General features: G+C 35.7%; 1 protein-coding gene across 2 annotated transcripts in view; it reads left to right on the top strand.

Moving 5' to 3' along the window:
* The window catches only part of LOC311292456 (receptor-type tyrosine-protein phosphatase mu), a 284,516-nt gene that overhangs the window by 222,487 nt on the left and 49,529 nt on the right, over positions 1–12,500 (top strand). For both annotated transcript variants that reach the window (XM_084412136.1, XM_084412135.1), the window contains 3 exons: positions 1,729–1,806; positions 2,919–2,945; positions 8,003–8,217. In XM_084412136.1, the coding sequence (XP_084268262.1) occupies positions 1,729–1,806; positions 2,919–2,945; positions 8,003–8,217 (320 nt within the window). The remainder of the gene's footprint in view (positions 1–1,728; positions 1,807–2,918; positions 2,946–8,002; positions 8,218–12,500) is intronic.

Raw genomic sequence — 12,500 nt, 5'->3', positions numbered from 1 at the left:
TTTATTATTTAGTGTTCAGAACAAATATCGGGGACAGAAATAATCTTGTTTTGTCTTTGAATTAAGATGATTGTTCTGACTCCATTAGATCTTGTTTTAAACTCAAACTCACTTGATCTTCACTTGTGCTGGAGAACAAGACAAAAATAATGAGGAAGAACTTTTTTTTTTTACATTGCATTGAACATTGTACTTGTTTTGTTCAAATAATTTTTTTTTTACGTAATTAAAATGCTAAAAAATAATCATATTTCTGCTATAATTATGATAAAGCTACTTGTTTTTTTATTTTTTTTAAGCATTTTAATTGTTAAATTTTTTATTATTATTATTATTATTATTATTATTATTACAGAAACAATAGTTGTTGAGAAGCAGAAAACTGAAATATGATTTTATTATCATTCAAATGCACAAAAAAATATCATATTTATTTTTTGCCCCTCAACAACTATTGTTACTATTTTTATTATTATTACTAGAAATAATTGTAACAATAAAATTCAGAAAAAAACTGTATATTTCGTTTTTGCTCTTTGACAACTATTGTTTCTACTATTATTATTATTATTATTATTATTATTATTATCAATGCAATTAATATTAAGTTCAAATAAAGTACATTTCATTGAATAAAAATGCTGATCTGGTTTTTCATAAAACAAGACTTAAAATCTTCACTCATTTTGCTCCTCCATACTGCAATAATTTTAATCTAAGAAAGTAAAACATATTTCTAGAAAATATGTCTCGTTTTTTTGCCATATAAGATAAAAAGTCTTATGAAATACAGTGTACACTAGACTATACATCTTAATTAAAAAAATCTTAATTCTTTAGTCTTGGCAAGTGAATTTGAGCTCATTTTGAGGAAGATTTGACCAGAAACAAGTGACAGATGTTCGATTAGATTGTTGTGCTCATTTTAATATTTTAATAATAATACCACCCCTAAAAATCCTAATTTCAAGAATCTTAATTGCGAAAGGTCAAATATGATTATTTTTGTCACACTGAAAAAAAAAAAAACAAGCAAGATGAGCATAAATTTCTCTAAAGTACTAAAATTATTAATTTATTGGGTTGTTTTAAAAAATGTCATCTATATTCAGGTTACATCTTAATTTTTTTATTTAAATAAGCTGAATTTAAGGTTAAATATTCTAGTTTTAATGCAGTCTTCACTAAAATTACTTGCGTAATTTTTGTCTAGTTTTTTGTCTTAGCATTTTTGTCTAGTTTTAAGATCCAATAGCATTTATTAGTGACTAGATATTGATGCTATTTTTGAAAATACCCATATTTATAACTTTAGAATCTAATCTTCCACTAGACGACTGTACGCATACGTGTGGAGCACTTTATGATGGATAGATGCACTTTTATCATAGCCAGGACATTTTTTAATATACCTCTGATTGTGTTAAGAGTGTCATATACACTAGGATGGCTTCAGTAAATCATGGGCTAATTTACATTTTTGGGTGAACTATCCCTTTAAGAGCGTTATGTTTCATGATCCTCATGACAGTTAAATGTAATGCTAAAGCAGAAGAGACGTCGTTCTAAGACATTACAAAAATGATTAATTATGTCAGACGTTTCTATCCCAGACGACTGGTGTGTGAGTGTATTCTGGGAGTGAAGCTGGTGTCACTGGTGTCGATCCGCTGCTGGAGGAGCAGAACATGATCATGTGTTTAACTGTGTTGTTTGTCTCTTGTGAAGCGGGTTCTTCTCCATGTTCTCTGACGGTGAAGACCAACACACTGAGCAGCAGCAGCATCCCGAACACCTATTACCCTGGTAACCTCACACACACACTCACACACACGCTGTTCTCCTTCAGTTTCTTCATGTGGAACAAAACAACATCTTTAAATCAACCTGAACCACACTGATCAACCACACACTGCACAAAGTCATGTTCTCCTCAGTGTTTCTGTCTCGTTCTCCAGCACAAACATCTGAACATTCTTACATCAAGATTCATTTACTGGAGAAGAAGCAACATGACTGAAGATATTAAGGCTTGTTTAATGGAAAATGTGTGAAAATGAAGTTCCGTTTGGAAGATATTTTTTATATTAAATCTAAAAACAATTCAGAAATCATGTTAAGTAATGTTGCTTCTTCTCTAGTAAATGAATCTTGATTTAAGAATGTTTAGATATTAGTGCTGGAGAACGAGACAGAAACACTGAGGAAGAACATCGTTTTTTCTTTTTTACATTGCATTGAACATTGTACTTGTTTTGCAAAAAAAAAATGCAAAAAATAATAATATTTCTGCTATAATTATGATAAAGCTACTTCTTTTTAATCTTTTTTTTAGAAACAAACTGAGAAACAAATGGAAACAATAGTTGTTGAGAAGCAGAAAACTGAAATATTATTATCTGAAATAATAATATCATTCAAATGCAAAAAAAAAAATCATATTTATTTTTTGCCCCTCAAACAACTATTGTTACTATTTTTATTATTTTTTATTATTTTTTAGAAATAATTGTAACAATAAAATTCTGAAAAAATAACTATTTTATAACTATTAAATAACTATTCGATAACTATTGTTATTTTTATTATTAGCAATGCAATTAATAATAAGTTCAAATAAAGTAAATTTAACTGAATTAAAATGCTAAAAAAAAAAGAAATATATATATATATATATATACTTTTTTTTTTTTTTTTTTTTTTTTACCCATCAACAACTCTTTTTTCCATTTGTTTCCCAGTTTGTTTCTTTAAAAACAAGCAGCTTTATGATAATTCTAGCAGAAATACTGAAGGAAATATCTCGCCTTGACAATAGAAGACTAACTTTGAGTTAAAACAGAGTCTTGATGAATCCGGACTGATGTTTGATGTCTCCTCTCTTCTCTCCTCTCTTCTCTTCTTCTGCTCGACTCCAGACCCGTTCGTTCCCACCGCCATCTTAGGTGAGCTCCTCGACTCCTTCTGTTCTTACAGTGTGTCCGAGGGAAGGAGTACGGTCTGCCATCATGTTTGCTTTATTCAGTTTGTTTTGGGCTTTTCATCACACACACACCTGTCTGTCGCTTCTCTTCCTTTGGGGTCCTCTTCCTCTTCACTCCATCCCATGCGCATCGCGTGTCGTGATGTCACTTCCTGTCTGACATCCAATGCGCATCGCGTGTCGTGCTTGCTGTGATGTCACTTCCTGTCTGACATCTCATGTGCATGGACAGACGTGTGGACTGGATGTGGGGGAGTGGATGATGCTGTCCACACACACACACACACACACACACACACACACACACATCCCCTCAGTTCAATCAGATAATGCTGATGAAAACAGATCACTGTCTGAACAGTCTTATATCAAGATACATTTACTTGAGATGCAAAATGACTGAAGATATTATGAAAAATGCATCAAAATGAACATTTTAGTTCTTTTGTATATTTCTTTCTTCATCTGAACGGCACGAAACTTGGTGAAGGTTTTGGCACTTGCTGTGTGAACACAAACACAATCATGGGAATGATTGGAAAAGTTTAAATGGTCCAGAAAAACGGTCACACTTTTATTGTTCGCGGTCAAAAATGAAATATTTTTTATATTTCTGTAACTTTTATTATTTATTTAAATTTTTATTAAAAAAAATATTTTAAATATATATATATATATTTTTTTTTTCTATTTTTATAACTTAATATTAATAAATAAATAATGATATTGGTGATAAATATTTTTTTATTATATATATATATATAATTTTGAAAATAAATAAATAATGATATGATAAATAATGATAAATAATGGGATATTGGTGCTAAATATCTTTTATTATATATATGTATATGTATTAAATTTTGATGCATTTTTCATTAAACAAGCCTTAATATCTTCAGTCATGTTGCTTCTCCTCCAGTAAATGAATCTTGATGTAAGAATGTTTAGATATTAGTGCTGGAGAACGAGACTTTATTCAGCAGTTGTGGTGTTTATTCTAGGCCTGATGATGATGATGATGATGATGATGATGAAAGGGCAGGGCTCAGGTCAGAGAGGTTCAGCTAATGTGGAGAAGAAGCCGGTGTTTTCCTCTAGTTCTGTGGGTTCAGTGTTTCTTCGCTGAAGCGTCTCCTCTGTTATTCTCTCTAATGTTTCTTCTGCCTTTAGCGGCTCCTTCCGACCTACTTGTTTTCCTTTCTCGGCTGTTTACTCGTTTACTCGATGATAAAATAGAATAATAAAGCAGGTTTTGTCTCATTTTCGTGCCACCTCTACACCCTATTTATCTAAAGCGCCGGCGCCCCAGAGTCGGCCCGAGAGTTTAATGTGATGAAGAATAAGAGCTCAGAGCGGCGTATTAAATATGAACGACTCTCCACTAACAGCACGTGTAAACGATCTCTCGAGCGGGAACAGCTTTACGTTACACAATAAAACAGGGAACAGAAAGGAAAGCTTCACCTCCGGCACAGAAGGGTTTATGATGCTGATGTTCAGCGCTCCTGCTCTTCTCGCTTCAGGATCAGGATCAGGACTCCACCATAAATGAGCAGCAGAAAGTCTTCAGGTCAAGCGTTGACATTTATTTATTTATTTGTTCATTTATAATTATTCATTTATTGTTTATTAATAATTTAATACATTTATTATATATTTGTTTCTGTTTCTATAACTTTTATTTATTTTTTATAAAAAAAATATATTTTAATACATACATATAACTTAATATTATTAAATAAATAATAATATTGATAACAAATATTTGTTATTTTTTGATTTTCATTTATTTGTTTTTTTAATCGTTATTATTTTAATTATTTTTACCTTTAATTTAGAATGTAATGCATTTTTTTATTGTTTTTCTATTTTTCTATTTTGTATAATTTGTTAATTCACTATATAATTAATTTATATTTTATTTATTATAATTTAAATGAGTATATTTCTTTTTCTATAACTTTTATTATTTTAATTTTAATGAATACTTTAATGCATTATATATTTTTCCATTTTTAAAAGTTAATATTAGTAAATAATACATTTTAAATTGGTTTATTTAATAAATAATTTACATTTTATAATACTTTCAATTTTGAATTTAATGCATTTATTATGTCTATTTTTCTATTTTGCAAAATTATAATAAATACAATTTATATTTTATTTATTATAACTTTAATGCATTTGTTATATTTCTGTTTTTCTATTTTTTATCTTTTCCTTTATAATTATAATAACAAATAATTTATTATATTTTGAACTATAACTAAATTTATTGTATTTCTCAGTAATCCGCAGCACAAAACACACGAGTTCAGCACCGATCATGTTCATCTTCATCTTTATTATTTTTAAGCTTGAGGTTAATTTGACAGATGACCTACGGTAGCGTCCGTGACCTTTGACCTTAGCCACCCCGTCGATGTCGTGTGAGGCACGCCGCTGCTCTGCAGATCTCCATGAAGCGATGTTAATGTTCATCATCTTACCACTTTTATTTGCATTTCTCTCTTTTTTCTGGTTTATTTGAAATTCATTTTTCTCCTTCATTGTGATTTGAGTCCCATAACCCCTCGAACGCCCTCGACTGATCAGAGCTCGTTCTCTTTGGTGTATTGTTGCTTATACCCTGTCTCCTTTCTCTCTCTCCCTCTCTCTCTCTCTCTCTCTCTCTCTCACTCTCTCTCTTCTCACGTTTACCTCTAATGTATCTGCTTAAAAAGTCCCCATTAATGGTAAGTTCATGAGCGTGACAGAGCTTGTGTGTTTCTCCCTGAGCTGCATGGACGTAGACACGCGTTACAGCGTCACCCGTCCTCCCCATGTGTGTGTGTGTGTGTGTGTGTTCGCCATCGTGCTTCTGCTTTCTTTGCTTTGGGTAGTTGTGATTCGCCGTGTGGCTTTTGATCATCCGTCATCACTCATTCCACTCATGCTTTGCTGTTGATTGACAGCACCCATCACTGAATCTCAGCAGATCTCAGATCAGGGCCGAACAGGGACACAGGCCGATCTTAGCCGTGTTTCAGGCAAATTGTGCAGGAACGATGCATGTGATATTTCACGAACGAATGGACATACGGGGCAGTCAATCGATCCCTCCCTCCACATCCACTCATCCACCCCTTCCTGCAACGTCGTGTCATGATCCATCCATTGCCAATGAATGGGAAATCGATCAATCGCTTTCTTTCACACTGACTGAGAGCATGGGAAGATAGAGATGATTAAGGCAAGACACCAGCAAAAACTCTGCTCTAATGCATAAATTAGTGGAAAGAAAACATCCAAAATACTTTATCCTGCAAGTAAAGAAATATATAAAGAGAAATTGAAGTTACTGTATCAAATAAATACATAGGGTTGTGTTTATTCTCTTCTAAACCGTTTTTAAGGCCTTTTTGTATGCAGTATCACTATCCTTCCACTAAATACGACATACCTCTAGTTTTTTAATTCAAAATATCTTCTGAAAAAACTAATAATATGTCAACAAAATCAAACATGATCCTTGCTTTATCCACTGCTCAGATTTCCGTTCTGGAAATGTATGCAAATTAGTGCATATTTAATTAGATATTACCTCATTTGCATATTCAAACATGACATTTCAGAAAACGTGTAATCTGCAATTCTTAAAGTAATTACTCAGCTGTGGAAGTATGGTGATATCTATTAGTTAAATGTTTTATTTATTAATTACTTGTATCACTTATTCACCTGAAGTCTTGCCTTAATTAATCATAATGTGAGTTTTGTCATTATTTATTCGCTCTCATGTTGTTCCAACCCTGTTAACTGTTGTTTTTCTGTTACATTTCTGCATTTTCAGTGAATAACGGCTTGAATTTCAGTCTCTTTCTCACTGAAAAACAGATAAAACCAGTCTAAGCTAATTTAACAAGCTGGTTTTAGACCTAAAACCACCTCAGACCAGCTGCAGAAAGACCAGCTTAGGCTGTTGTTTTTTCAGCAGTCATATGATTTACTGATATGATTTGTTTAGGAATCCTCTGTCACAGAATAAAATCACAGTAACACTTTTAGTAAGCTGTGATTAGTTAATGCATTAACTGGCAGTATCCATGAGCAATACATTTTGCTACAGTATTTATTAATCTTTGTTACAAATAAACTGTTCATTAGCTCAGGTCTATTAAATAATATTAACTTTTGATTTTAATAATGCATTAGTAAATGTTGAAATCAGGGTTATTAATATAGTTAAATAAAACTAAAACCATAAAACAAACATTAACTGACAAAAAATATAAAAGTATAAAAAACATTATTATATATTTATTGCATTTTTATAATTTAATATAATAAAATAATAAATAATAGTATTTATATATTATAAAATATATAATATTATTTTTCATTTATTCATCCATTTATTTATTTATTTGATTATTTATTATAAATTTCAATTTATTTATTTTTATTAAAATAAATGATTTATATTTTTAAATTATACTTTTAATTTAGAATTGAATGCACTTATTATTTGTCTTTTTTTGCTCTATTTTTAATTTTTTGTTTACAAAAATGTATTCGCCATGGCAACATTTCTCATTTGCATACAGTTTAGCTTGATGTGCTAAAATAACTAAAAATTAACTAAAACTGTATAGACATGACATAAAATGACAAAAGACTCACAACAAAAATTGTAAATGGAACATATAAAAATAAAAAACAACTCAAAATATGAATAAAAACTATAATAGTATCTGAATGATATTAAGGTTGAAATGAACAAAGATTAATAAATGCATTAGAAGTATTTAGTTCATGTTAACAGATAATTGTAAAGTCTTCCTGAAACCACAGTGTGCAGGTTTGGAATAAACGATGCATTTTCATTTTTTTCTGAATTATTTCTGTATTTGAAGACTGCTCGTTTAAAGGCGTTAGGACACGTGTGTGTGTTCCTGCAGTCACTGTAAGAGGAAGTGTGTGCGAGTGTGTTCTCAGCTCTTCAGCGTGTGTGTTTTCTGTCTTGTGTTGCAGACGAGACTCAAACCCTGACCAGCGACACCAGCAGCCTGGTGCAGTCGCACACACACACACACACGTCGCACACACACTCTCTGCGCAAGCGTGAGGCCGTGGACGTGCCGTACCAGACGGCTCAGCTTCATCCCGCCATCCGTGTGGCCGATCTCCTGCAGCACATCACACAGATGAAGTGTGCCGAGGGCTACGGCTTCAAGGAGGAGTACGAGGTGAGACCAGCTATCCCAGCATGCACTGCGGCACACACACACTCACACGTGCGTACTTCTACACTGATGTGAGACCTCAACTATCCCAGCATGCACTGCGGCACACACACACACATGCTTTTACACTGATGTGAGACCTCCGCTATCCCAGCATGCACTGCAGCACACACACACACTCACACGCGCACGCTTCTACACTGATGTGAGACCTCTGCTATCCCAGCATGCACTGCAGCACACACACACACACACACTCACACGCGCACGCTTCTACACTGATGTGAGACCTCAACTATCCCAGCATGCACTGCGGCACACACACACTCGCGCTTCTACACTGATGTGAGACCTCCGCTATCCCAGCATGCACTGCAGCACACACACACACTCACACGCGCACGCTTCTACACTGATGTGAGACCTCTGCTATCCCAGCATGCACTGCGGCACACACACACACACGCGTGCTTCTACACTGATGTGAGACCTCAGCTATCCCAGCATGCACTGCGGCACACACACACGCGCGCTTCTACACTGATGTGAGACCTCCGCTATCCCAGCATGCACTGCAGCACACACACACACTCACACGCGCACGCTTCTACACTGATGTGAGACCTCTGCTATCCCAGCATGCACTGCGGCACACACACACACTCACGCGTGCTTCTACACTGATGTGAGACCTCAGCTATCCCAGCATGCACTGCGGCACACACACACACACACACTCGTGCTTTTACACAGATGTGAGACCTCTGCTATCCCAGCATGCACTGCGGCACACACACACACACACTCACGCGTGCTTCTACACTGATGTGAGACCTCAGCTATCCCAGCATGCACTGTGACACACACACACTCGAGACACACACTCACACGCGCGCTTCTACACTGATGTGAGACCTCCGCTATCCCAGCATGCACTGTGACACACACACACTCGAGACACACACTCATGCGCACGCTTTTACACTGATGTGAGACCTCCACTATCCCAGCATGCACTGCAGCACACACACACACACACTCACACGCGCACGCTTCTACACTGATGTGAGACCTCTGCTATCCCAGCATGCACTGTGACACACACACACTCGAGACACACACTCATGCGCACGCTTTTACACTGATGTGAGACCTCAGCTATCCCAGCATGCACTGCGACACACACACTCACTCACTCACGCGTGCTTCTACACTGATGTGAGACCTCAGCTATCCCAGCATGCACTGCGGCACACACACACACACACACACACACACACACACGTGCTTCTACACTGATGGATTCACTGGATTCATATTCTTTTCCCACTCAATAACTGTTTTTGTCAAGAATGTTACAGTTCTTGAAACACCTGGAATCACTTCATGAGTCGTGGATATAAAACTGTGTATAAAATAAAACTAAATATTTTTAAAACTAAACTAAACTAAAAACTTTTATTTGTATAGCGCTTTTCACACATAATTTCAAAGAAGCTTTACAGAATTCCATATTACAATTTAGTGTGAGTGACAATTATATGTGAGTGAGTGAGTGAGTGAGTGAGTGAGTGAGTGAGTGAGTGAGTGTGTGTGTGAGTGAGTGAGTGTGAGTGAGTGTGTGAGAGTGAGTGTGTGTGTGTGTGTGTGTGTGTGTGTGTGTGTGTGTGTGTGTGTGTGTGTGTGTGAGTGTGTGTGTGTGTGTGTGTGTGTGTGTGTGTGTGTGTGTGTGTGAGTGAGTGAGTGAGAGAGTGTGAGTGAGTGAGTGTGTGTGTGTGTGTGTGTGTGTGTGTGTGTGTGTGTGTGTGTGTGTGTGTGTGTGTGAGTGAGTGAGTGAGTGAGTGTGTGAGTGAGTGAGTGAGTGAGTGAGTGAGTGAGTGAGTGAGTGAGTGAGTGAGTGAGTGAGTGAGTGAGTGAGTGTGAGTGAGTGAGGGAGTGAGGGAGTGAGTAAGTGAGTGTGGGAGTGGGAGTGAGTGAGTGAGTGAGTGTGTGTGTGTGTGTGTGTGTGTGTGTGTGTGTGTGTGTGTGTGAGTGAGTGAGTGAGTGAGTGAGTGAGTGAGTGAGTGAGTGAGTGAGTGTGTGTGTGTGTGTGTGTGTGTGTGTGTGTGTGTGTATTGTGCACAAGTAGTTCTGTCTCTGTTGACTTACACACTGTGTCTCTCTCTTCTGGTTCTGTTGTTCTCTGTGGAGCAGATCAATGAGGTAAGACTTTGTTTGGTTCCTTCTAACTGAGAGACACTGATGATGATGTGTTGATGATGTGTGTACACAATATATATACGTGTGTGTGTGTGTGTGTGTGTGTGTGTGTGTGTGTGTGTGTGTGTGTGTGTGTGTGTGTGTGTGTGTGTATGTGTGTGTATGTGTGTGTGTTATATCATATATCATATTTTTTATATATATGTATTATATATTTTTATTTAAACGAGTAGTAGCTCCTTGTTTTGTTGTGTTTGTAAACTCTATCAACATGTGTTCACGCTCCAGATCACCACATAGTCCTTTATGAATTGTTTTGAGTTGAGTTGTTTAATAGTTTTATATATAATTGTTTAATAGATTTATAATTCTCAAATCATTTTTATTGGAAATCCAGAAGTCGAATGAATGAAATAAAATGAAAAGATGATATTTAGCTTCTAAAATGCCAATCATGCAAATGAACTCCATTAGATATAATATATGGTTAGTGAAGTTTTCCAGCATGAATTATTGATGGGAAAGCAGATTAATTATTCGTCTCTGAGGAGTCACATGGTCAAAGGAAGCTGTCGTCATTTATCTGGTTGAGTTCATGTCAAAACACTCTTCTTCTCCGATAAATGAATAACAGTTTGACTCCGAAGGGAGAGAACAGAGGAACTCGTCTAATTAGAAGATATTTCTACTGTGTTGAGTTAAAAAAACAACTGGGTTTATCGATTATTCTAGACATTTCCTCTCAGATAGATCAGTAGAGCTCATCCAACACAGAATAAGCACAATATGATCACATAGATGAACATAAAAACGCATGAAATGTGCATATTATTCTGCAGTGAATCATTTGAAGAACTGAACAGAAACAGCATTCAATTCATCGGTGGAATCAGTGCTGTCGCCGAGTTGTAAGGGTTTCACTACAAAAAAAGGTTTTCCTCAGTATTTTTGTCTTGTTTTCCAGTAAAAATATATAAACATTTTAAAAATCACAGCCAATCAGAAGAGCGTGTGGGCGGAGTCTCTCTGCAAGCGCACTGCATTTGCAACCAATCAATCAAAGATCACAGCCAATCAGAAGAGTGTGTGGGCGGAGTCTCTCTGCAAGCACACTGCATTCGCAACCAATCAATCAAAAAGCACAGCCAATCAGAGGAATGTGTGGGCGGAGTCTCTCTGCAAGCACACTGCATTCGCAACCAATCAATCAAAAAGCACAGCCAATCAGAGGAGTGTGTGGGCGGAGTCTCTCTGCAAGCACACTGCATTTGCAACCAATCAATCAAAAAGCACAGCCAATCAGAGGAGTGTGTGGGCGGAGTCTCTCTGCAAGCACACTGCATTCGCAACCAATCAATCAAAAAGCACAGCCAATCAGAAGAGTGTGTGGGCGGAGTCTCTCTGCAAGCGCACTGCACTCACAACCAAATCAATCAAAGATCACAGCCAATCAGAAGAGCGTGTGGGCGGAGTCTAGTCAATTATAACAGTATAAAGAATTCATACTGATTGACTGAAACAATCTTAAATATCTTAATCTTAGTATACATTTGTTTGTTCACACTTGTTTCCTTTAATTATTTTCAAGATATGAGATGAATTATCTATTGTCGCTTTCAGTTGGCTATTAAAGTAAAACAAAATGATATTCAAAGTCACAATAGATGCTTTTAACATTAAATAAAGCACATAATTAGTACATGAAATTATCATTATCATACTTTGTGTTGTTGTGGCTGCTGGTTAAATCACGGTACATTTTGCTTCTTCTCCAGTAAATGAATCTTGATGTAAGAATGTTTAGATATTTGTGCTGGAGAACGAGACAGAAACACTGAGGAAGATCATCATTATTTCCAGAATTAAAGATACTCATTCCATGATCATGAGGAATATCATCAGAAATATCCATTTCCACGTGATCATGTTTGTTTGTCTGCGTATGATGAGCAGTTTCAGTGTGTGTTTCCTCTGATTAACCACCTCAGGACATCTCAGTACTTTTGTCTTGTTTTTCATAAAAAAAAAAAAAAAAAACTCTTAAGAAGCTGAAGATTATTTTAAGCATCAAACCGAATTTAATGAGG

Source organism: Rutilus rutilus, assembly GCF_951802725.1.
Source record: "Rutilus rutilus genome assembly, chromosome: 6".
Lineage (NCBI taxonomy): Eukaryota > Metazoa > Chordata > Actinopteri > Cypriniformes > Leuciscidae > Rutilus > Rutilus rutilus.
Note: the sequence above shows the minus strand (reverse complement) of the source record. Positions and strands in the feature narration are given on the sequence as shown.